The sequence below is a fragment of the Rhodamnia argentea genome, chromosome 7 (assembly GCF_020921035.1).
Source record: "Rhodamnia argentea isolate NSW1041297 chromosome 7, ASM2092103v1, whole genome shotgun sequence".
NCBI classification, from domain to species: Eukaryota; Viridiplantae; Streptophyta; class Magnoliopsida; order Myrtales; family Myrtaceae; genus Rhodamnia; species Rhodamnia argentea.
The window spans coordinates 29835129-29860375 of record NC_063156.1 but is presented as its reverse complement, the minus strand read 5'-3'; the positions used below and the strand labels follow the sequence as shown (position 1 = coordinate 29860375).

The 25247-nt window shown below is 41.3% G+C and overlaps 4 protein-coding genes across 6 annotated transcripts; 2 read left to right on the top strand and 2 right to left on the bottom strand.

The window, feature by feature from the left end:
* Positions 1-118: 118 nt before the first annotated feature.
* LOC115749512 (chaperone protein ClpC, chloroplastic) lies at positions 119-6966 on the top strand. Its single transcript, XM_030686345.2, has 10 exons — positions 119-265; positions 782-1363; positions 1476-1591; positions 1690-1812; positions 1915-2100; positions 3021-3236; positions 4184-4401; positions 4886-4961; positions 5047-5136; positions 5494-6966. Exons 2-10 carry the CDS (start codon positions 799-801, stop codon positions 6670-6672), a joined length of 2769 nt encoding a protein of 922 aa, XP_030542205.1. The 5' UTR covers positions 119-265; positions 782-798; the 3' UTR covers positions 6673-6966.
* Positions 6967-7039: 73 nt separating this feature from the next.
* LOC115749553 (coiled-coil domain-containing protein SCD2-like) lies at positions 7040-12419 on the bottom strand. Its single transcript, XM_048281723.1, has 17 exons — positions 12018-12419; positions 11666-11826; positions 11282-11357; positions 11093-11134; positions 10945-11007; positions 10391-10440; positions 10281-10308; positions 10129-10185; positions 9933-10043; positions 9799-9859; positions 9281-9397; positions 9070-9188; positions 8890-8956; positions 8616-8657; positions 8250-8290; positions 7878-8004; positions 7040-7415 (listed from the first exon to the last, which is right to left on the bottom strand). Exons 1-17 carry the CDS (start codon positions 12330-12332, stop codon positions 7279-7281), a joined length of 1614 nt encoding a protein of 537 aa, XP_048137680.1. The 5' UTR covers positions 12333-12419; the 3' UTR covers positions 7040-7278.
* A 711-nt stretch (positions 12420-13130) lies between these two features.
* Positions 13131-15702, top strand: LOC115749600. Of its 3 annotated transcripts, none has more exons than XM_048281725.1 (2): positions 13131-14285; positions 15127-15702. In XM_048281725.1, the coding sequence occupies exon 1, from the start codon at positions 13392-13394 to the stop codon at positions 14241-14243; it is 852 nt and encodes a 283-aa protein (XP_048137682.1). In that variant the 5' UTR covers positions 13131-13391; the 3' UTR covers positions 14244-14285; positions 15127-15702. The 3 variants fall into 3 exon arrangements, with proteins under 3 accessions (XP_048137682.1, XP_030542353.1, XP_048137681.1); XM_030686493.2 differs by lacking the exon at positions 15127-15702 and adding an exon at positions 14417-14892 and having other exon boundaries at positions 13131-14280; XM_048281724.1 differs by lacking the exon at positions 15127-15702 and adding an exon at positions 14417-14892 and having other exon boundaries at positions 13132-14285.
* Positions 15703-16166: 464 nt separating this feature from the next.
* On the bottom strand, positions 16167-23125 carry LOC115749597 (long chain base biosynthesis protein 2a). The gene is made up of 13 exons (XM_030686485.2): positions 22929-23125; positions 22648-22837; positions 22475-22540; positions 21845-21933; positions 21526-21671; positions 21335-21459; positions 21159-21252; positions 18938-19101; positions 18672-18833; positions 17926-18052; positions 17676-17842; positions 17429-17536; positions 16167-16549 (listed from the first exon to the last, which is right to left on the bottom strand). Exons 2-13 carry the CDS (start codon positions 22771-22773, stop codon positions 16454-16456), a joined length of 1470 nt encoding a protein of 489 aa, XP_030542345.2. The 5' UTR covers positions 22774-22837; positions 22929-23125; the 3' UTR covers positions 16167-16453.
* Between the last annotated feature and the right edge of the window lie 2122 nt (positions 23126-25247).

The window sequence follows — 25247 nt, the reverse complement described above, 5'->3', positions numbered from 1 at the left end:
TTCTTGAGAATGCGTGAATACTTGGGAAAGGAGACAACGATCGAGAACATGTAAAAGGGGTTCAGTGAACGACGCCGTTTCGTAATCGTAACAAAAGGAAGAGAAGAGGGGACGAGACGACGCCGCCTCCTGTCCGAGTCGGAATCATCAAAATCAAATCCTCAACTCAGTCTGCTTCCGTCTTCTCTCTGCTTTCGTTTCTTCAGCTCTCCCTCTACCGACCTCCCCTCCCCCCCTCCTCCGTCTTCTCAGTCGAGCGCTTCAGGTAAGCCCTCGGCCACTGCGGTTTTGTAATCTCATCCTCTTCTTTCTAGCTGTCGCTGCGGTCTGTATATGCACGCTTTAGTCTTAGGGCTTCTCTTCGTTGATTCGATTTCGTAACTCTTACACTATTTCGATTCTTTCTTGTCTTTTGATATTCTCCACCATCGGTCTTTTGCATATTGAATTTCCTCATTAGTTAACTTGCTTATTTTTCATTCCCTGGAATGGGTTCGCTTTCATCTAGCCATTTCTTGGATGGTGAGTGAGCTCAGCTCGTGTGCTGAATGCGGGGATTTGATATGTTACTTACTTGTTAGCTCACTCGATCATCGATTTCTCTCTGAAGCCCCTTTACGAAAAAGCCCAGGCTTTTCCTCCCTCGCTCTTCCAAATGAAGAAAATTGTGCACAAACACACGTATTTTAATATGTGAGAAAGACAACAGTAAATGAAATTCAGCTTTTCGTTCTCTTATTTCTGCCGTACTTTGCAAACTGACACCTCATCACCTATCCAGACGCCTTGCTCGGAGTCATGGCCGGGGTCCTGGCGCAGTCAACTAATGCTCCAGCCATAGTGCCTGGCCAGAGGTATGGCAGCTCCGGTGGTTCCACAAAGTCGAGGAGAAATGTGAAAATGATGTCCGCTCTCAAAGTTCCTGGTATAAGGATGAGAGGCTTCTCTGGTCTAAGAGGATCTAACAGTTTGGACAATTTGCTGAATTCAAGCGCTGATTTTCACTCTAGGGTGGCAAGTTCAATCTCCTTTCGCAGGGGGAAGGCAAGCCGTGGTGTCGCCAGGGCCATGTTTGAGCGCTTTACTGAGAAAGCAATCAAAGTCATCATGCTTGCCCAAGAGGAAGCACGGAGGCTGGGTCACAATTTCGTGGGGACAGAGCAGATTCTTCTGGGTCTTATTGGCGAAGGCACTGGTATTGCTGCTAAAGTTCTTAAGTCGATGGGAATTAATTTAAAAGATGCACGTGTGGAGGTTGAAAAAATAATTGGGAGGGGAAGTGGATTTGTTGCTGTGGAAATTCCTTTCACTCCACGTGCAAAGCGCGTCTTGGAACTTTCACTGGAGGAAGCTCGACAACTAGGTATCCTATTCAGTGCTGTTACAACTTTGTATCCGCTTTTAGGGTATTCCACCCAATCAATGTTGAATATTTCCTCGCGCATATCATGTACTAACCTTACATTAATATTAAGGCCATAACTACATTGGGTCTGAGCACTTGCTTCTTGGACTGCTTCGCGAGGGTGAGGGTGTAGCTGCTCGTGTTCTTGAGAACTTGGGTGCTGATCCTAGCAACATTCGGACGCAGGCAAGCGAGCATTCTGTGCCTTTTTTATTGATATCATGACAATATTTCTTGCTCTGCGTTGTTGCAAGGGCGAGACACTGAAAATGTCCTGTAAATAGGTCATTAGGATGGTGGGCGAGAGCACTGAGGCCGTTGGTGCTGGTGTTGGTGGAGGGAGTAGTGGCAATAAGATGCCAACTCTTGAGGAGTATGGAACCAACTTGACTAAGCTGGCAGAGGAGGTAATTATTTGTTTTTCATTCTGTTTTCTCTAACTATTCAGTAATGATATGGCTCTGTTCTAGGAAAGTGGTATTGTTGAGTTTCTTTTCCATGTTTTGTAGGGAAAATTGGATCCCGTTGTTGGAAGGCAGCAGCAAATAGAACGTGTTGTCCAGATTCTTGGTCGCCGAACCAAAAATAATCCTTGCCTTATTGGAGAACCTGGTGTTGGGAAGACTGCTATTGCTGAAGGTCTTGCTCAGCGTATTGCAAGTGGGGACGTTCCAGAAACAATTGAAGGCAAGAAGGTAAGCAAATTATTCACTTGCTTGCAAGTGTGTTGCATTGTTGTTAACCATCACTCCTCTTGAAAGAGTTAAAGGACTTCCAAACCTACATTTTTGGAGTAGGAAGGTGAAGCGCCTAAGATTCTCTCATGCCCTTTTTTTCCTTCTGTCACTGTCGAAGCATCTTCTAGCTCATGTTGCATCAGATGTCTTCAGTAGCATTGAGAAGACAGCTCATAACCTGTACTTCCTCTTCGCAATGAGAGCAATTTGTAGGAGCGATAAATACTTAGGTCTTTTGGCGACATCATAATTGACAGGCAGATTCTTGGAGATGGGACCATCTAGCACTTGAGAAATTGGATTGTAAAACAAGCTTTGTGCTTCTGCATGCTTATGCTCATGGATATTTCACTGGCGATGTTTAATCTTTTAAGTGCACTAGTATACTTCGGCGTCCTATGCTTGTTGGTTGGTGTAGTGTAGCGAGTTGTGGATAGTTTTATAACGACTCAATCGGTTGGAAGCCAATACCGAGTCTTACGAATTCGATTTTGTGGGAAGTAATGATGCTAATGCTAGGATTTGAAGGATAATCAAATGCTAGAAGTGCTTTTGCTGAAGTTCATGCAATTTTTGTTCTCTCTCTGTCTATAATGTCGGAAAATATGATTTAATGTTGCATCCTTTTGTGTCCTTATTCTTAAGAATGATCTTGTTTACTCGAAAAAAGACAAAGCTATGCATTATGCATTTTATTTGCCTGAGTGACTAAACCATATTGTTTCCCTGTAATGTACTATAGGAATAAAAAATGTTAAAACTATCCTGTTCATTGTTTGCTTTTGTCGACATTGTCTGGGTGCAGTGATGACTGAGCTAGATATAGTCCTTAGCTCTTTGTGACTGTGAATTAATAAAAGTTCATCTATGTGACTCAGGTCATTACCCTGGACATGGGCCTTCTAGTTGCTGGAACAAAATATCGTGGAGAGTTTGAAGAGAGATTGAAGAAGCTAATGGAGGAAATTAAACAGAGTGATGAAATAATACTCTTTATTGATGAGGTGCATACTCTAATTGGGGCAGGGGCAGCAGAGGGAGCCATTGATGCTGCCAACATTCTGAAACCGGCTCTTGCACGGGGTGAACTGCAGGTAATTTCCATTGACAAGTGGATTATGCAAATTAATTGCTAAATATTTTTAAGTGTGCTCTCAGTTGGTGGTTCTGGCAAAGACTGTCGAGAGCATAGGTTGACTGCTGGGCTGAGAACACATTATTTGGCTTCTTAAACTTTTAAACACATGGACAATTTTTGGATGCTTATTTATGCAATTCACCAGACACCCTTCTGTATGTTCCTGATTAAGAACATGTCATCTGAAAGGCCATATGCCTCCTCAGATCTTCTTCCCCCTTGCTTCCTTTGAACCACTTTTCTGTTGCTGCTATGTTCCATTTGATGCAAGCTAAGGAAGCAAAAAATTCTTCGCCGAAAGGACTGTGCCATTTCTTTCCTCATGACACCTTCCTAGGGCCATGGTGCTCATACTAAAAAACCTCTTCATCCTCCATTTTCTCGCGAAGTGTGGGGAAATACTGGAGGCCCTGCAAAACTATAGATGAACCAACCCTACTCTGCCAAACCAACCCTACTCCGCCCTGTTCAGTGGGTGGGCATACAAGGTAGTCGAAACTTCTGACCTACTCTATAAACTTGGATGGCTTTGCTTGTTTAACTTGCCTCTCTTTTAATATGTAATGGTGAATAGCAACTGCCACGGTTGCTTTTCTGGTATTGTGAGCCTCGTCTTGTTGGCATTATCATTTTCCTTTTATGTCATTGATCTGGCTGGGTTTACCGATGTTCAACATAATCTTGAGAAAGTGGACAAGTCGTCTATTTATTTTTCCCTGAGGAGCTATTCCATGCCAAGTTGACTACTCTCCTAAACTTTTTTTAAAGTAGTGTTGTATATGTTCTTTTCTTTCAAGAAGAGAATTAGTTATCCCATAGGTCATTCAGCCCTTGCTTTCTCCTTGGTCATCAGACCTTTCTCCATTGATGATTGTCATAGTTATTCAAATTACATTGGTTCAGTGTATTGGGGCTACCACCCTGGATGAATATAGGAAGCACATTGAGAAGGACCCAGCATTAGAAAGACGTTTCCAGCCAGTCAAAGTTCCTGAACCAACAGTGGATGAAACTATTCAGATTTTGAAGGGACTCCGTGAGAGATATGAGATCCATCACAAGCTGCATTACACAGATGAAGCCTTAGTAGCTGCTGCACAGCTCTCTTACCAGTATATTAGGTATGAGGCCCGAAAATGCGTTTACTTTGTTGCATTTACTGATTCTAAGTCAAGCTCGATATGTTTCACAGTGAGCTAATTTGACGTCTTTCCACTATTTCGTGGAGCTCTTTGGTATCTATCTGAATTTTATTGTTGTTCAGTCTGTGTTAGTCATATGGACAGGGAATTGCCTCTTTATTTGTTTGTTCAAATACTGAGGATCTTAATTGTTGTAGCCTTTTGTCTAGATTTTTTGATCCGAGCCTTTTGTCTAGATATTTCTGAGTGAATCTGTGTTAACTTGGGGCTTCAGCTCTCTCTCTGAAGTTTCTTCTAATCCATTTATTGTGCCATGGGGAAAAAATGCCATAAGTAAATCTGTTTTCAGGAGTTCTTATGCTAGTATCTTGTACTTCATGACTACAATACATGATAGCGGTTTGCATTGTCATCCACTTAGTTGAAATATACTTACTCATCCTGCTTTCCCTCTGTGCTTCAGTGACCGTTTTCTGCCGGACAAAGCCATTGATTTGATTGATGAAGCAGGTTCACGGGTTCGACTTCGTCATGCGCAGGTATGAGCTCTTAATTTGTTTATACTGTAGTCTGATATTTCTTCCACACATTGTCTTGTTGGTTAATGCGGGCCCGCCCTTATAGCTCCCTGAGGAGGCCAGAGAGCTTGAGAAAGAACTCCGGCAGATCACGAAGGAGAAGAATGAGGCTGTTCGCAGTCAGGATTTTGAGAAGGTATGGAAGTTTTCTTTACCCTGCTCGCTTTGAATTATCCGCAGGTGGGGAGTGTTATGCATGTCATAAGTTGTGATGTGATGATACTATCCCTTTTTGTTGGAATTACTGTAATGCATTTGATCAGAGCGAGGTGATATGATTGCATTCGTTAGAATTGCCCCCCTGCATTTGATCTACATCTGCTTGTCTCGTTTTTGTTATTTTTGGGACATAAGATCATTGTGAATTCAAACTTGGAACACATTCATCGGCCATTTTCTCTCCTAAAAATTTCTTAGTATCGTTTATGGTTCGTTTTCGCCCCCACTATGTATTGTTCAGATGAGAAGTTCCATGTGTATATTTCTTGAACAGGCTGGGGAGTTACGTGATCGGGAAATGGATCTGAAGGCACAGATAACTGCGCTGATAGACAAAGGCAAGGAGATGAGCAAGGCTGAAACTGAGGCTGGGGATGTTGGTCCAATCGTTACAGAAGTAGACATTCAGCACATTGTCTCTTCTTGGACTGGAATTCCTGTAGAGAAAGTGTCAAGTGATGAGTCAGATCGCCTCCTCAAAATGGAAGAGACGCTACACAAACGAGTCATTGGACAGGACGAAGCAGTTAAAGCGATTAGCCGTGCCATCAGGCGAGCTCGTGTTGGACTCAAGAACCCTAATCGGCCGATCGCCAGTTTCATCTTTTCTGGCCCAACCGGTGTTGGGAAGTCGGAACTTGCAAAAGCACTGGCGGCTTACTACTTTGGGTCTGAAGAAGCCATGATCCGACTTGACATGAGCGAGTTCATGGAAAGACACACAGTCTCCAAGCTAATTGGTTCCCCACCTGGTTATGTTGGATATACAGAAGGTGGTCAGCTCACTGAAGCTGTTCGTCGGCGTCCTTACACAGTGGTCCTTTTTGATGAGATAGAGAAGGCCCACCCGGATGTCTTCAACATGATGCTTCAAATTCTTGAGGATGGAAGATTGACAGATAGCAAGGGGAGAACTGTTGATTTCAAGAATACACTTCTCATAATGACGTCGAATGTTGGGAGCAGTGTAATAGAGAAGGGAGGCCGCCGGATAGGATTTGATCTTGATTATGATGAGAAGGATAGCAGTTACAACCGTATTAAGAGCCTAGTAACGGAGGAGCTGAAGCAATATTTTAGGCCAGAGTTCCTGAACAGATTGGATGAAATGATAGTCTTCCGGCAGCTTACTAAGTTGGAGGTGAAGGAAATCGCGGACATCATGCTTAAGGAAGTGTTTGAGAGGCTGAAAACGAAGGACATTGAACTTCAAGTGACAGAGAGATTCAGGGACCGGGTGGTGGATGAAGGCTACAATCCAAGCTATGGCGCAAGGCCTCTGAGAAGAGCTATAATGAGATTATTGGAGGACAGTATGGCTGAGAAAATGCTTGCCAGGGAGATCAAAGAGGGTGATTCTGTCATCGTCGATGTCGACTCTGATGGGAATGTAACCGTGCTTAATGGAAGCGGTGGTGCTCCGGAGCCATTATCTGAAGCAATTTCTGTGTGAATGGGGCAACGGCTTCATGCAACTTCTGGCTTAGATGCGAAGGGAGTCCATTGTATTTGAAGGGCTTAATGTGGCCAGTGGTGAAAGTGTCGTGTTTTAGCTGGTATTCGAGCTTGTATTTGTGGCTCAGCAAGTAGCGCCCGGCAACTAATAATTTGGTATTTAACATTTGTATTACAGGGAAGTCGAGATATGATTTGTTAAGTTAGTTCCATTGATGATTTATGATAGTTAACAATAGCAGGCAGTCTGCATTCACGACTGATCAAATATTTGGGATTTTCCATTTGGAGTCCATTTTGTCAACGACGTTATGCCTTTCGTTGGTTATTTCCTAAGCCATATTTTTTCGCTGAATTACCACAAATACGTCTTTTTTCATCTGTTATTGACTGAATCAATGACTGATAACCTGGAGATTACAGTGTTCTTGAGCCACACACTTAGAATATCAAACAACCGAAATCACAACCTGCCAGTCTGTGCTGATGCATAAGATGAGAACAAGCTTCATGCACGAGAACGTGGAGAGTAGCTCCAGCTCAGACGGGCATAAATTATGGGGTAAGCTTAGTTCGGGAATGAAGAGAATATGAATGGTGTAACTCACTGATCATAGTCATGGAGGAGAGCAATGTCGTTAGATGGCGATGTAGGAGGAGGGCGGTTGGTAAGTTTGCGAGACGCTTCCCAAAGTTGGTGTTCTATTCCAAGTTTCTGCAGCTCCCGTAAACCACGCTCAACTGCCTCACAAAGGAATCTACTCAGTTATGTCATAGATTGTCAGTATCAAATCTCAATCCTGGCTAAAAGGATAACCAGGATACTATGTCATGGCAGTGCTTCTGTTCTTTTCTTCGCTATAAAAATCCAAATACCCTCAGAAGGGTTGCTCAAAATTTTTCTAGCTTCATAAGATATCCGCAACACCATATAACTCATTTCCTACGACATGTCATGGATGAATGCATCACTTATTCATCTGTTCTTCTGTTTGCATTTGGAAGTGCTTTTGGACTCAAGAAAAAGTTGCAACGGCGAGGTGGTCCCAACCCCGTCAAAACCCTTTTTACTTTCCACGAGGAAAAGAAAATGAAAAAGGGGAAGTCGACCGACCTTTTAAATGTATAAAATGCATGTTCAAAATTCAGTTTAACTTTATAAGTGATGTAGGTTAGAGAGAAGAAACGAGGGAGTTAGTCTACCTTCCACGGCATCATGCGGACTTGGTGTCTGCCCACTCCAGCCGATCCAGGATTGAAGCCTTTCTCTGGCAATGTCTTCTTCAACATGGTGCACCACAGCTCTTCTCCAGAAGTATGTCAACCAAGCCTACACGTCATTTTAATAAGTTCGGAAGACAACGGGGATGGTGAGTTTACAGGACATGTGCTGACCATCCTCTATGTTGAGTTCTGTAACTAGTCAATTGACCAGGCTTATCTACCTATCTTCTGGTTTTAGACAACTCAAGGCTCATGGATGCACGTCAGCATTCATATTCGCAATAATCATAACTGAAGAACATGAAAAAGTGAAACGACACTGTCGCATAGAATGAGGCAACAGCTGCTGACCTGTTTGAAAAGAATATCTTCAGCCTCCTCTTTGCTTAGTTCTGTAGAATGACAGCTTAAAGCATGTTATGACAAGACTAGGGCTCAATAGTTCCTGACTTGTACCTCTTGCATGCATCTCAGAAGTCAAAGGCTAAACATAAGGCCAGGCATTTCCAAAAGCATCTTCTGGTGAAACTGCACCCTAAAATGCTTTATCTCCCAAGAAAGGGCAACAAGATTGACTACTTAGTTTCCTTCAGGTTTTTTAGCTCTTGCTGAAAATGTGATCGCCAATTTCATAACAAACAATACTCAGAAAGGATATTAAATGAGGTCTAGTAAATCATTCAAGTGTACCATAACTTAACAAAGATTTCCTCTTACCAAACGTATCGATGAATTTGAGATCACCAGGAAGTATGAAATCTGAAATACAACAAATAAGAGGAATGAGACAGTCTAGGGTGGATATCATCACGTATATAAAACACTCGTCTAAATCTGAGAGCAGCACGTAAACAGATTTTGCATGTGTATTATCTCAAACTTGTGACTTCAATGCGCAGATGAGAAATCATGCTAAAGGAAGTGGACAATGGATGTCGATGCATATTTTGAAAATTGGAAGAAAACCTAATAAAACTACGGCACGACATACCTGAGGTGGATTGCCTAACGAAATTGGATCGGCTTTGAGCCATTGCTATAATGACGGCTTCTTCAACCTGCAAGAAGTGCAAAGCAAGAGAAACGCATGATCAGCTTCTTAAGTAACAGTTGTGTGTGTTAAAACAAGTGAAACGGAAATGTGTATCCAATTTCAAAGTCAAGAAAGGACCTTCAAAGAAGATAACTCCTTCAGCCCGGCTTCAACCAAGAGCATGCTCTCGATATATCCTTCACCCGTTAAATCACTTGTATCATTAACGAGTTTTCTTCTATCTGGATTGTTGCCGCCTGCTTCACGTCAATGAAAAAGTAGTTAAGACTAAATGCAAGTAAGTGGATTGTCATGTTAGACCAAAAGCTACTAATATTAGCAGTGTCACCTGCACACCAGGACTCTTCCTTAGCCTTCACTCCGGCAGAAATCACCATCTCGAATGAAAGCGGAGCTAGAGATGACCAATACTCCTGTCTTGATTGTGCTATATCAGCACAAATGCCTTAAGGAGAAAAACAAGAAGTCAAAGTCTGTGCCTCAAAAAAGTTAAAACATGCCAGAACCATCTAAACATCTTCACCTATTTTTATGGTAAATACACCTGTTAAATTGATGAAGACAAACTTTACCAGAAAAATGTGACTGTGACATACTCGTCCAGCTACAAGATTCTGGGGTTTTGGATATTTCTGAATCAAACGATGAAGCAAATTCATTTCATCGTGTAGAGTACTGAGACCTCTCGGATTCATTATCCTCCTCCAATTTTTCTTTTAACTTATACTTTGATAAAACCATGTGATTGAACTTCCCATTCAAGTTGACCAAAAAAGAAATTTGTAAGCACAAACATGCAAACCATGTTCAAAAATCAAAGTGAAGAGAATCTGCAAAGATGATCACCATGCTTTACAGCTAAACCCCAGTATCGAGCGAGCCAACATCTTTTCAAGACAACTTCCTCCTGAGATGGGAAACAGATTAGCAGAATGTTCAATTTTTATTCTAGTCCAGAACAAGAAGTCTTCCATGCATACCTTCTCATCCTGCATCAAAACCATTCTATGTACTATCGTGCGCAGAGCTTTCACTTCAGAATTTGCTTCCTGAAGTTGGGCAATAGCTGCTTCTCTATCTTCCGTCAAGTTCTAGTCAGAGTCAAGGCACAAAAACAAACAAACTCAGAAAGACGCGAACAGTTAAGCAAATTCCACATTATATATAGTGCTTTACCTCCATTTTCAAACGAAGAGCTACAATTTCCTTGTCTCTTCCATTCTTTAGAGCAACCTATAATGAGAATATAACTTCTTTACGTACTTCAGGCTCTAAAATCAAAGAAATCTTGAAGAATCAACTATCCCTACATGTAGTTCTTAACTCACCTCTCTTTCGCGCAAGATTTCTTCTCTCCTGCCATAGATCGAAACAACAATCATATCATTACCAAATGATGTTTCTAAGAATTTGTCACTTCAGAAATCCACAAATTTACCGCCGTGAAAATTCGTCATCAAGGGATAGACCTTGTCCAAGTTTAGCAACCTGTATATGTAGATGTGGCATCACAGTACACAAAAACATCTTCCGTGTGGCCTACCAGGCTACAATAGCATATAATGGAATTCTCAAATGTTTCGTTCTATTACTATAATCTTCATAAGACAATTTGCGCCTCAAAACAAAGAACTAGCTAAGTCAGTAAACAGAACCTCATTGCATGTTAAGTGTGATCGGAATTTCCTAGCAATTGCAAGCGCGTTTTATCTTTCTCACTGACAAATGAGTAATTGTACTACAGGTGAAGCAGCATTGGCATTCTTTAATGTATGACATTAAAGCTGTTCGGTATGCTATAGTGGCTGAGAAAGGTCTTCACTAGCATAAAATTATTTTGAATCTGTAAATATGTCAATCTTGTGGTGTCATCTCGCTTCATTAAATAGTCACTCTGGTGCAACAGTCATGAATAAGAGTCGGCAAAAAGCTACTTACCCCTAACAGTGCTATGTAAAAGAATAAGAAGTATGAGAAGTCAATCTGACTTACCTGTTTTTCAAGCTCCCTGGCTCTGGCCTCTGCTTTGATGCACCTCTCTTCAGATTGTTGAAGCTGCATGGAGATGCTAGACTCATGAAAAGAAGGAGGAGTGTAATGAGATAATAATAATATTGTTTCAGACTTCAAGCAAATGCACCTTCTCCCATAATGAGTAATTCTCTCCTTGTAGCATGTCAAGCTGTGCAAGTGAAGTCTCAGTCAGTTTCATTTAGCTTTTGCTGGTGTTTTGATTGTGCAAGTGGATGCACGATTTGGGATTGTCCTGAAAACCTGTTCTTGAAATATATCATGACAGGGAGGGAGGGGAGGTGTTCAACATACATACTTCATCACGGAGTGCAGAAACTTCGTGCTTACTCCCAGTGTCATTTAGGTTGGGTTGTCGGGCATCGAGAGGAATTCTGCATGATCATCCACAAAAAATTCAAGAGGCCTGCTTAGTCATGATCACAAGAGAGGCTCCTGGCAACTGAGAGCAATGTCTACAAGGATCACCAAAATATACAGAGGTGCCAGGCAATCATGAAAATTGACAGTACTGAAAATAGATTTAGGTGCTTCCAAAAGAAATGAGAGTTCACATTACTGCAAGTTTTCCCCTCTCAGATGAAAAGAGAAAATGTTTACGACTCTTAATACTAATGAAAGACTACAAAAGAATAGGTCACACTAGAATTACATACTCCTCAGAAGCTGTAAGAATCTTTACCTTTTATCTGCTCTTGCTTTTCTCTTAGGAGTTTGGATAGGAGGTATCGGAACTGGTGTTTGGATTGCTGATGCTGCAGCCGTTGAAGGCATGGAGATGAATGGTCTTCCTGCCGATTCGGAGCGAATAGTCTGAGAGTACTTCATGGAGTTCCCACCTTGCTGATTTAGATAACCAATGTTCCTATGAGCCTAATTATATTCTTACAATTAATCAGAGTTCTAATCAAACGAATCATAATATACAACATCGAGAGATCATGGGTTGGGCAGAGAAAATTCATCAACTTATGAATGAATAAGCCTAATGCTGCCATGTCAGTCTAGAGGCAAATAGCGATGGCAATCAGTACCGCAGGTGAAGGCGACCGCTCGAGTGTGGAAGCAGGAGTCGAGCGTAATCCCTCAATGGCATTGGAGACATTGTTGTTGCTACCGTGGGGAAGGGGATAAGACGAAGTAAAAGGAGACCCGAATTCAAAGTCATCATGATCCTCATCTTCATCACTGGCAGCAGCCCTCTTCATCATGGCAGCAGCCAAAAAGTGCGAAGCAGCTTGGACGTTTGGAGGACGCTTAAAAGTGGAAGCAGGCGACATCCCCGGTGATGATGATCCATTGCTGTTCCCATGGGCACAGTTGGAGTAAAAGGGGCGATCCTGATCCATCTGCGTGCCGGTGGTTCAGTTGAGCAAGAGGGATGGATCATAGAACCATAACGAGGACTTTCTGACTTCTTCTCGGAGAGAAGAGACTGTCTAAAAACGCAAGGTAGGTAACTAAATTCATTGGACTGATTCAATTCAACGGTAATAGTGTTGTCGAAACGTTGCTGTCATTGGGTCATTCCGTGTTCCGTAAGAACATTTGACAATCATCCCTGCGGAGTTTCCTTTGGGCATTTCGGTCAGGACCCCGGGCATTAACTGAATTAAGACTATATACACGTACGAAGAATCATTTGGACACGACACCAGACTTGCTGAGCAGATTAATGTTACATTTTATTATACGTCGTGATCGCGAGGTGTCAAACTTGAGGAAGCCATTTCATGTCAACGTTTCCTCACGTTGTCAATGACTCAAGTCTTCCGCTTACAAGTTACCACTACCAGCGACCGGAGAACATGTGTCAAATATTTTAGAGCCGAGTACACAACTAAACACCCTTTTATCTAAATTTCACTCGAGCTAGTTTTGCGTTTGGATTCATTGTGTTGGCCAATTCATGATGATCTCATTGAATCAATGATTTCAACTTCGCTTTGGATCGTAACAAAGATGGGAACGGAAACACGAATCATAGAAGAAATTAAGAGGAACAAAGAAAACTTTTAGGATTCGTCTATTGAACGAGACAATGTGGCTTTTTTTTATTAAATCTACTGCAACCGAGTTTTGTCGCAAAAAAAAAAAAAAATGAAATTCTTCTTCTCTCTGTGAGACCAACACACGCCCATCCCCCACGAAGCTCACCGCATTCTGACTTATACTACTCATTTTGCTGGTGCTCCGCGACTGCTGGCCGAACAAAAAAAAAAAAAAAAAGAGGCCCAGCCCCATCCCTTCCTCTTCCTCTTCCTCTCACTGCCATCTCCCACTCTTGAAACCCTAGCTCCAGTCTCGCTCTCCCTGACCCACGACTACTGGCGGGGACGCTTCGTTCGTTACCAAGAGTCCGTAGAGATTCCTCTGTCCTTACTGAATAACGCCAATAACGGGAAGAAATGGCGGACCCACAAGCTACGACGGAGGGGCAACAGATGAATGGGGATAGGACCGTCACTTTGGCCGAGACCGTCGGGGCCAAGAGGCAGAGAAGGCCCAGCGTCCGATTAGGCGACCTCGGCGGTGACCTCACCTTCGACTCCCACGTCCGAAGGAAGCATCATTCCGCCTCAGGTAACCTCCATAAATCCTCCAAGACTCGTCCTTTGTTCAATTTGAGCTCCGACCACCACCAAACCCTCGAGGATAATGACAAAATCGACAACTTGGATTCCGTCGCCATTGGGAGCTGGAAAGTCAAGGACTCCAAGAAGCGTGCCTCCAATGCCACCAAGAGGGTGCGCTCCAATTGGGTTCCCAAGGTCACTGATGAAGGCGGCGGCGGCAGCGGCGGCGAAGTAGAGGTGGACAAGTATAGCGGCGGGGAGGATTTTGACGATGGGTATAACGATTTTGACATAGAAAATTTTGAGTCTCCCGTCAAGGAGCAGAGCTTAGTACACTCTTTGGAGAATTTGGGTGGGGATAGCCATGGAAATGAGAGGGATGTGCTGTATAGGAGACCTGGTAGGGGTAGGAGTAGGGACCACCATGACGCGGTTGAGTTATCGGGGCCCTCAGATACCGATTTCAGGGATAGGGATGGAAGGTGTGGAGAGGATGGGGTGAAGATTTGGCTTAATGGGTTAGGACTAGGGAGGTATGCACCCGTTTTCGAGGTTCATGAAGTGGATGACGAGGTTTTGCCTATGTTGACGTTGGAGGATTTGAAAGATATGGGGATCAATGCAGTCGGTTCCAGAAGGAAAATGTACTGTGCCATTCAGAAGCTAAGCAAGGGATTTTCGTAATGCCTTTTCTGTTGGTTTTGAGAAATCCTCAGACATGGTAATGTGAGCTTTCATGTCTGTAACAGCTTTTAGCTTTTAGTATATCCAAGCCTGGTAGCAAGTTTTAAAGAGTTCCTTGTTGCTCGCTTTTCTTCGTTCATGCTTCATAATTCGCCAAATTCTGTTTGCTGCAGTTTTGTTGTATGTACTTCCTTGACTGCAATACTGAAGTAGGCTGGGAAACTACTGTTGAAGTTGGTGAGAGAAATTTTTGCTCTTCTTCCAACTATGAAAAAGGAAGAAACAGAACAAATTTATGCACAAATTCTTTTAAGGCCGGCGTATATTGATATTGACTGGGGTGCTTGTACTAGCTGTTGCTCATAGAATATTTTACTTGGTCGTTCTTGGAATAAGTAGGTTATGATTTTGAAGCACTTCACATGCATAGAATGATATGGGCCTTGTATCAACGCAAATAGATTTGCAAGTAATTCCAAAGTGTATGAAAAAAATATATCTTTGCTTTCCTTTGGTGTTGGATGGTTTGCATTCCGGTTGTTTTTCCCTCTACAGTATCAAGGTTGTGTTCAGTTTTACTGACTTTTGCAAAGTATAGGACAAGCTGGCATGTGACAACAAGAAGGAGATTGTCCTAGTTGTTTATTAAGCAATTTGCCTAAGTTCTCATACTATTCTGCATGGTCTTGTTCTTACGTGAACATATAAGCAGAGAGGTGATCTTGTTTGTTGAAACTGATCAGCTCTGTTGGAATGTCATGACGTCACAGCATCAAATATCAGGAGAGAATTTCTTAGTAGAGTGGCACTTTAGCATAGAAGTGCACGAGAGTATGAATAAGGTGAGCGTCGCCATTCTCGTATTGTTGATGCTTCATTACAGGAACTTAGTTGTCCATTCTGTGGTAAGGAAGTGATCACAGGGAAGTTGGGACAAGTTTTGACTGAGGAAGCTGGTATGAACTCTTTATACACGAAATGCAAGGTGTAGAACTTTGGTTAGCAGTGGCATGCTCTGGCCACAGTTTCCATAGTGGGGAGAGTGGCAAGAGGCTGTAATGAGTAGGTGCGTAAGGCATGTGATTTTGGTTTATTCTTTGTGGGCCAAGTGGTAAATGATGTTTAACTTGCACAATTGTGTGATCTTATTGATAAATCTATTGCTACTAACATGTTTTGTAATCATTGCATCGGAATGCATGTCATTGATTTGTTGGGATCGGCATCGAATGGCAGTGGACAAATATAAGGGTGTGTTAACCGCTCATTGTATCTTCTGTTTTGGTAGGCTCATCTTGTTAAATGTGAAATGGGTGGCATCCTTGACATTCATATTCGTTGCTGCTAATCTTTTTCCAACATTCAGCATGAATGTAACATTCTGACCAGCCAAGGTGGTCTTATTTATGGCGAGCCTCTTTCTTGGCTCTTGTTGTATATTCGGACAGAGAAATTAGAGGAAAAACCATGAATAAAAACTATACAACGGGGGAGAGATTTGTTCCAGCCGCTTGACCTGGCATTTTAATGAAAAATCATCTCTCTCACCATTGGAAGTCATCTTTAATTAAACCACGTATTCATAAGTCATTCTGTGGGGCTAATAGTTTCCGCTTCAAAACGTAAAAGCCTCTTTTTTCCGCATTCAATAAAGCCAATGTTATATAGAGCAAGATACGTCTGACTTCCAATGAAAAAGCTCTCTACTACTGCAGCCCCAGTTTCTTCGTGCTGAAGCTCAAGAAAGAGATTGTTCTCAAAAGTGCCTGAGACATTTGAAATGCACCAATCCTTGAATGACCCGAGGTGGAAGACTTTGCGTATTTCAGTCAATTTTAACAAGTACCTAGTCTTACCATAATAGAAAAATAAACGAGATAACTGGGTGCTTCAACAGTTCAAAAAGAATAACCTAGAAACAGCTGCAAAAATGCCTCGTTTGGATTAAGAGCGACAAGAATCTTATACAAAGAGGACAAAGAGCTTCGGTACAATAACATATGGAAATATTTTGGTACAGTCAAAGACTCCCTAGGCCATAATAAATTTGCTCAAACATGGGAAACTTTTGTCAATTTGGCCTTGCCTCTTGGATCTCACGTGCTAGAACGAACTAATGACAATTGCATCATTCCATGGAACTGGATCTAAATGCGCATCCCCCTCTTGTAGAGAATAAATGAAGCTCCATAATCAATCCCATAGGGGAGTCAGTCCTCTTTGATCATGCCTTCCTCCTTTTGCAGCTTATTGGGCTCAGCGGGGAAGTATTTGATGCCCACCAGATCACCCACTGAGCCGATAACCTGTGAATTAAAAACCAAAGAAGAAAAGTTACAAACTGCAAGTTCAAGGGGGTGGTGGTATTAGATTTCACACCTCAACGAAAGGTTTATCTGGTCTGCAATTCACCAGGTGCATCTGTTTTGGGATAACACAACTTGATGGGCGCAAATTTTTTTTAGTACTGTAAAAAGGGAAAAAAAAAAATGGGACACCGTGTTACAAATAGAACTTGATGGACGAAAATTTTTGTTTGGGATAACACAACTTATCTCTATGGATGTGACATAATGTCCAAACCTGACGTCATTGCATTGCTCCAACCGAGATTCCCAATTTCAAGGATAAAAAGAAAAAGTTCCTCTTGCGCAAAATGTTTGTTCTCCACGATAGTGATAATTATAATTTTGCTTGCCCAGAAAATTGTAGTCTTATAAATTGAACACACATGAGCATCTTATTCGAAAATGATGCACACCAAGCCAAATCAACCTGAATTAATTATCTTATACTGCTTAAAGCCGGACTATTTGATTTGGTTTGAAAGGTCAACCTGATTTATCTTGGCCAAACTTGTGGGCATCCCTAGTTATCGGAGGAGTGGCTTCCACATATAATACGCTCGAAAAGCAAAACTGCAGCATGAGAATCATTGTGGTGCAAGTACGATCATGGAGGCCTTACACCCATATCAGACATGAAATTTCCTCGGCCTTCCTTTCTACTTGCATCAGAAGCTAGTGCTCAAAATTACGCAAAAGACTAGGGCCTTGAAGTGTAGAGCTTAATCTCTCCTATCTACTTGAGAAGTGCGCGCACAGAAGAACTTCAACCAAGTGAAGGGTCTTCTAGGTGGGGTAACTGGCAATAAGAGATTTCCGAGTAGTGATAAAAAAAATTACCTCCAAGGCCTTAAGAAGGTCTTCTTTAGTGTGAGAGGCAGATATGCATATACGAGCTCTAGCCAAAAGGAGTGGAGTAGCTGGAAAAGCAACTGTAACCACAGCCACCTGCAGAGCATTTCATGATGATTATTCTCAACAGATACCAAGCCTTGTGGCTCCAAGGTATCCCCGAGCTAAGCAATCAGAGATTTTCATGTTTATTAAAATAACATGGCTTCCGGTTATGAGAAGTACAAGAACTTACATTATGCTTGAGACATTCACGAGAAAAAGCAGGGATTTTTGCTGGATTGTACAGCATTATGGGCATTACAGGAGAATCATTATCCCCGAGAACCTCGAAACCCATCTTCTGCAGCTCTGACCTGAAAAAATTGCTGTTTTCACGTATTCTTGCCAGTTTTTGTGCCCCTGCATTGACGAGAAGACTGATCATTGAATCACAAAATCAAATCAGAATTAATCTAGGGATCTCACATAGGAGAATTTATGACCTCTATTAGAACCATCCTCTCCAAGAATAACTTTGATGGCTGACATAATCTGTTCTGCAGCCGGAGGTGAAATTGACGTGGCGTAGAGATGAGCAGGGCATGTGTACTTCAAATATTGTATAAGTTCCTGAAGAAAAGGAATAGTCAATTTCAGAGAAACCAAAATTGACACCATAAATCTGCCTAAACTTATGTAGAATGGAAAGGAATATCTTCAGCATGAGAAATGGCACAAATGACAAAAGGCACTTAAAAGTGAATCAATTGTTACATGATACTCACAGCCAGCGATGTTGGTGCAAATAAACTATTCGTAAGTGAAAGTCTGCACTCGGTGCAAGCAAAACTCCAGCAGATACAAGAGAAAAATCTATAAATTTCATAATCAAATCCAGCCTTTCTTTAGAAAATTTTTTAGACTAAATTCTTCCAGAAAGAAATGATATAACTCGCCTGTCGGGTAATAAAAGATAGAAATAGGAAGTAGAAGAAGCAGACAAAGTGAAAAGCCAGTGTACGAGTAATTTGGGTGGTCAAGAAAAGAAATTGGGAACTTTTCAATAAGGCACTTAAAAGGAGAATGATGAATCCCTGAATTAACAAGCCATATCTCCATTAAGACGAGAATCGACTGATAGGGAAATCGATAATATAGATAATCTTCCATGAGCTTAGCTATCACCCAGACATTTAACTGTAATACTTGATTTTCACAAGAATAATTCAAGAGCAGGCAAGCCAAGAACCTTAGATCCAGCAATATAGCCACCACATGAGCCAAAGGATTTTGTGAAAGTTCCCATCATTACATCAACATCAGCAGTGTCAACTCCCAAGAGTTCACAAACACCTCTTCCCGTCTTTCCAACTGCTCCAATGCTGTGAGCCTCGTCCAAGTAGATATAAGCCTATGAAAAGATCAGGGGAAGAAATGCATCAATAACATAGTTGATTTTTTTCAGTGGAATTGATTAGGGCCTCGAGCAAGATGGATGTCGGCATAACTTATCACCTTATATTTCTTGCATACCGCAACAATCTCTGGAAGTATGCAGAGCTCTCCTTCCATACTATATATACCCTCAACAACGACTATTATCTTCTTCCACGGTCTATGTGTCCTTGGTTGCCCCTCAGCAATTTGCTCTCTCAAAACCTTCTCTAAGTGAGATGGTGCTAAACAAAAAGAAAATTTTTAGCTATGGACTGGTAAATCATTATACTCTTCGTGAGGATAAAACGGAAGATCCAAAACTAATACACACACACACACACACACACACACACACACACACACACACACACACATATATATATATAAAGAGAGAGGGAGGGAGAGAGAAGAGAACCAAAAGTGAGCATATATATATATATATATATGTATGTATGTATAAAGAGAGAGAGAGGGAGAGAAGACAACCAAAAGTGAGCATATGTGTGCGTGTGTGTGCGTGTGTGTATAGAGAGAGAGAGAGAGAGAGAGAGAGAAGAGAACCAAAAGTGAGCATATGTATATATGTTTCAGTTATGTACCATTTTACTTTCATCATGTGTAGAAGGTTTTTTTTGTTGTTAACAAATTCTCAAGCATGATGTCCCAGAAAATGTTATCCAATTTTTTTTTATCTTTTTTATTTTTGACTTCGCAACATCAGAGGACTCAATCATTCCCATGCTTATTATTCTCTAGTTTCAAGCTAATGAATCTGCCTTTGTCGTTCCATTAGTTCATGGTGTCATTGCTCCAACATTGAATTATCATATATCAAGTGATCGACACATGGACTATGACATACTTGTTCTGCTATTGTGTCAGTGCGGTCAATTCACCAATCCAGACATTTTCATGGTGGCCCTAGATATCGATCAATAACAGTTCTGAATGCTCAGATATATTACACTAAATAACATGTGCCTCATGTGTACTAAAACTATGGTAGACACAAAACATAGATTGATGTCTCAACTAGGAATTACAGACATAATAGACGACTGAAGAGGTCCATAAAGTAAAATTTCTTGTAGGTGATTAAGTTTAAGTCTATTTAATTCCTATCAACATTTATATTAATCACATTCATTTCACTACTAAGTCATCCGTAGCACTATTAATAAATAAGTCATGTTCGGGTTAACTAGCCTGGCTCATTTAATTAAATGGATCGTGTCAACCTGAATATTGACCTAACTTATTAACCTATCTAACTTGTTTTTATATAATCTATTTTAGTATCGGTAATGACTATAATATAAGTGAATGCTGAAACTATCATTGTTATACTTCAGTGAAATATTTCCATTGTGAATTTTGTATACATTATCTAGAATGGACATCCATTTCTTCCACAAGTCGACCAAAAAGAGTACATTTTTTTTTATTGATTCCTGTAAAATTACCTCATCGTGTAGAAATAATCCTATTAACTAATAGAGCGAGTCAATTTATGAAGAAACAACAAACAAGTTAAACCTTATATGACAAGTCCTGTTTGGATTGTCATTTTCGGATCGAATTAATCCAAATTAATCGTTTTAATTAGATTGATTAACCGACCATGTTCAAATCATCTATTTAATAATCAGAACGTGCTGGAATTGAGTTTTCTAACATGATTTTCTTGGGCTGTTAGAGTAGTTAACATATTTAACAGTTCATCTATGAGTTGAACAACACACGAACGACCCCAGAACACGAGTTGTCAACTCCTAGCCTAAGGACATTTAATTTATGAAAAGCACCTGCAATTTGACTACCAAATATCCTCTTCCAAGACCATCATCAATTCAGGTCTCCTCGGGAAATTCTTCCCTCGACTTGGTCCACTAGACCGAATCCACCATAACCATTGAGTTTGCGGATCTCCAATATAGGGTTTATACGGATCTCATAAGATTAACATTGTGATAGATCCGGTCTAGGGAATGAGTTCCCTTCCCCCACCCTTACACTTGAAAAATCAAAGAAGTAGAACACAGGCCTCTCAATTGATGATGTCTTCAGTAGAAATGAAAGAACTAAAATGATTCGTTTTTCAAAACTTACAACTTTAGAATTGATGAGTGCCAGAAACCAACAGCTCAACAAATGGCAGGAAAGTGACAAAATAGGATAAGTGATTTGTTTGTCAAATTAAAACTGCAGTTAAAGGTGGAGAGTCGAGAAAGTGGATTCACACTTAAAACAGATTGATAGATTATACACTTGAAACAGATAAATCCTTCAAGGAACTTACTGTTGTGCTGGAAAACCTTTATTGTAGCTCTGGAGCCCCTAGCACCACTCACAATTGAGTTATGGTTCAAGGAATCGCTAATTACCAATCCTCCCTGCAAATGAGACGGAGAAGTATGTGGTTAATGAATATGAAACGTATCTTAGCAGCATTGCCTATGTTTTTAGTGTGTGCACCTTTCCAATCAGAACTGGAAGAATAGCAGAATTTGTCACATAACCCATGCCAAAAACGATGGCGGCCGGCTTCCCCACAAAGGCTGCGACATTCTCCTCCAACTCATTATGCAGAGTCGTAGTTCCTAATAAAATTGTTCGATCAGGGACTACGTGGAAAATGTTAAAATTGTGCAGAATACCATGCATACCTCCATCAACACGGGAACTGCATGTACTTGGTGAGAACTTCTTAAGTGTCTCAATAACACGGGGAGTACAGTATTCGTCAGCAGCAGCAAATCCAAGATAATTGTACGATCCCAAGTTGAGACACTTACTTTTGTTCGTGGTTCGTCTGCACGAGATGCGAAGACACTTGGGATTTAGGATGTAGGAAGCACACAAGAGGGAATTCTATTCGTTTGCAAAAGATGCATGATGGATTGGCCAAGTGCAAAAAGGAAGACAAAGCAGCGAAAGAGCGTTCGAGAAAACAATTTAAAGTGTCGATTGACACTCTGGACTCACTTTAAGGTCTTGTTATTATCATTGGAGTAACGTTCTACAACGTCAAACCAAGCATCGGGAGCACTTGATATAGGCCGTCCAAAGCAGTCCTGCAAATCTCAAACATAGTAATGCACGCAATGCATTTGAATGGATAAGTAAAGAAGTCTGCTTGCTGAGATTAAAAGCTGCACGACGCGTGAGAAATGATTTTTGCCATGAGATAATTGCCGTGCGTCGACTGGAAGAAGTGAAGCTTATTGAAGAGCAGACATGAAGTCGTATGCTCAAGTAGTAAGTGTCGTTTCATTTAGTTGCTTCATCATTTCCCGCTGTAACTGTGTGAGTTGAATTGATTCAATATATGTAAAGAGCAAACGTGTATCCAGATTCAAATTCTGATGAATCAATAAGCCATAAGTCATCTCATTTGCTGTGAAATGAGATAAACATTGCGGAATTTTGCAGAGTGCGCAAGAACACCGCATGAAATCTAAATCTAAACAATATCTCAAGCGCTTAAACAAGCAAAATTGGACATATTCCCAAGATAAAAGGGGCCAAATTTGAAGTTTCTGCAATTAAGGGTAGTGAGACGGCCATTTGCAGGAGAAAGTTGTATCATCTACAGGCACGAGCATAAAAAAGAACCTGAATCCGGAGATACAAGCGACGAGTGTAGAAATCCTCGAGTCCCAAGCAGATGGGCGCATACCCCTAATTTGAAGAAAGAAGAAATCCATGGATCGTCATGACGCAGATCGAGTGGATAAGACGTGGGGGGAAATGGGGGGAAAAAAAAGGAAGGGAGAAGGAGGAGAGACCTGAAGATCGCTGGAACGCCACCAATCGAAGATCTTCCTGAAGAAGTCGCGGAATTGGCCGAAAGCGAAGAGGAGACCGTAGCTAAAATAGGTGGAGAGAGCGGTCAAATACGGGATGGTGATCATTTGGATCTGCCTCTACTAAAAAACTCTCTCCCTTCAAAGAAATCAATGGGGGCGGCCAAGGGACCTGCAAACCATCCCAACGTCCCCCTCGGATTAGAAGAAGAGAAACCGCAAACACAGCAGGAACACACGCACACGACAAGAAAGAGACATACTGAGAGATCGATTCTAAGATCCAAATCTCATGCGAGGAAGAAGGGGAGAGGAAGAGAGAGATAGAGAGGGGCAGGGATTCCAAGTTGCGATTGATGTTTCGATCGACCGAATCTGCTCCTGAGTTCGTGTATGTCGGGGTTTCCTTTTATATCCGTCGTCACTTCTCTGCGATTGGATCTTTCAAACGTTTGAAGCCAATTTTTCTCCCTCTTCTTCTTCTTCTTCTTCTCTATTTTTCGTTCATGCATGGGGCGAATTTTCTGGGAACGTGAGATGGTCAAAAAGATAAGATGAGCTCAATTCATCGTTTTCCTAAAAATAAGAATAAATTCAATAAAAACCTTAAACGCGTTCATTTTTATTTTTATTTTTTCCAAAGGATACTTTAAAATATAATTTATTTTAAAAAAGCGGTTAAAGTGAACATGTCACCAATAAAAAAAAGGGTTAAATCTTGTCGGCAGGCCAAATCTTTCGACTTATTAAGGATATTTTTGTCTACAATAAAATTTTATTTTATGTTTTTTTTTCTTTCTTGTTCATCTTCTTCTTCTTCTTCTTCTTCGTCGAACACTTTCATGCTACCTCGTCATTAGGTGCTCATCGGTTGCGAGTGGGGGCCATAAAGCCCTTGCCAATGGTCGGTGGGTTTTGGAAAGCCCTTGCCAATGACCATCAAGGGATTTGCCGCCCTCACCTGCGGCCGGCGCCACCCGTATCGTTGTAATAATCCGGTTGGTTGTTCTTGCATATGATTCTAGTAGCTCAGGTCGTTGCTTTGATCTTCTTCTTCTTGTTAAATGAAAAAGAAGAAGAAGAAGAAGACGAACATGAAAAAAAATTGCCCTCAAATGCCCCGGAATATTTGGCAATTTAACAAGGTGGGACCCTTCTTTGAGACCGACATCATCACTTCAAGCTCTTATTTGATATAATGTCCACTATGGATCCTTTTTTGAGGAAATGAGAGCACTTTAGGCTACAATTTCGGCTGAGGACCATCCTTTGAGTAAATGAGAGCAATGTAGATTCTTATTTGCAATTTTCCCGGAAAACAAAAAAAAAAAGAATTCCGAAAAATGGTCATCGGTTAAAGCCTATCGGAATGGGAACATGATGTCGGGCCGACAGGTGGTATTGATCGCATGAACTGGTAATGAAAATTGATTTGGGCTTATAGCCCATCAACCGACTAATAAGGGCTAGGCCTCAACAGAACCCTCCTACCCTCCATTGCTTACCCTCGTGCGGATAAAGCCCACGAAGTTTTACATTACTGTCCTTTGAATTTAATGGTTTTGGTAATAGTTCCCTTTTTTGTTTTTGTTTTTTTTTTTTTTTGTGGGGGTCGAAGGTTTTGGTAATAGTTCAAGTGAAACACAAAATGCACCAGATCTACTATGTTTTGTAAATATGATTGTCGGGATTTCTCATCAATAAACGAAACAAAAAAAGTCGTACGGACATTTAACGGTTATAGTTTGCTCCATTGTTTAATTATTTTTTTGGATTTGCTTGATTAGGCACGACGTCAATGCATGCTGGTCAGTGCATGTGCTTGCTTGATTAGGCATAAAATTGGGGACAAAAATCGCATGAAGGCACAAAAAAGAAGAAGAAGAAGAAGAAGGTTTGGAGCGGTTGAAAGTAGTTGATAATGCGAACTATGTAGCTTGACTTTCTAATCCTCCCACAACTGAAAGACGTCTTCCAACTTTTATTAGTTTCGTTTGGCTATTGTCTAATATAGATTGTGGATTGCGAACGAGAGTAGCTTCGAAAGGAAAGATTTCACGAAATTATTATTTTCGTGTAGCCAGGAAGAATTACGGAACTTAATCCAGATGTGTTTAACCATAAAAAGTAAGGTATTCTTACTTAAAATGAAAAAGCGCAGAGAAACTAATTATTTACCAAAGGTTAGACGAGACAAAACTCACACTTTCTCCCATAGAAAGCAAGAACCTAGCAGTAGCAGCATTAGATAGATATGGCTACCGTTGACATTTGATGTTTTCCAGTTTGGAAGGCAATGCAATTGCACACTCGACCGCTTTGCTTTGCTTTGCTCGCATTCATCGTCGGAGTGACTAGTATGCCAGCAAACAAGTTTGACTCCGGGAGGCACCCGATTCTACTGCACGCGTATCGTTTAAACGCCGTCGGGATAAGGGGACGATAGGAATGAGCATGGGAAAATGGGTAAAGGACTAAAAGTCAATGGCTTTTGATCAACGGCGATTAATGTGAGCGCGAGGGCCCAATGAAAGCGACAACCCGAATTACGGAAAGACTCTCTCGTTTCGATTCGAGGAGGT

Bases quoted from the DNA above. Each gene is read 5' to 3' on its own strand.
- LOC115749597 (XM_030686485.2), bottom strand. From the start codon at position 22,773: ATGATCACCATCCCGTATTTGACCGCTCTCTCCACCTATTTTAGCTAC. The intron at 18,053-18,671 runs GTTCTTGGCTTG...CCTTTTCTTCAG, and splicing joins GCTATATTGCTGGATCTAAG to GAACTTATACAATATTTGAA. The intron at 17,537-17,675 runs GTAAGTTCTTGT...AATGCTCTGCAG, and splicing joins GTGAATGTCTCAAGCATAAT to GTGGCTGTGGTTACAGTTGC.
- LOC115749600 (XM_048281725.1), top strand. From the start codon at position 13,392: ATGGCGGACCCACAAGCTACGACGGAGGGGCAACAGATGAATGGGGAT.
- LOC115749553 (XM_048281723.1), bottom strand. From the start codon at position 12,332: ATGGATCAGGATCGCCCCTTTTACTCCAACTGTGCCCATGGGAACAGC. The intron at 10,309-10,390 runs GTAAATTTGTGG...GATCTATGGCAG, and splicing joins GATGACGAATTTTCACGGCG to GAGAGAAGAAATCTTGCGCG. The intron at 9,860-9,932 runs GTATGCATGGAA...TTCCCATCTCAG, and splicing joins TTTTGATGCAGGATGAGAAG to GAGGAAGTTGTCTTGAAAAG.
- LOC115749512 (XM_030686345.2), top strand. From the start codon at position 799: ATGGCCGGGGTCCTGGCGCAGTCAACTAATGCTCCAGCCATAGTGCCT. The intron at 2,101-3,020 runs GTAAGCAAATTA...TATGTGACTCAG, and splicing joins AAACAATTGAAGGCAAGAAG to GTCATTACCCTGGACATGGG. The intron at 4,402-4,885 runs GTATGAGGCCCG...TCTGTGCTTCAG, and splicing joins CTCTCTTACCAGTATATTAG to TGACCGTTTTCTGCCGGACA.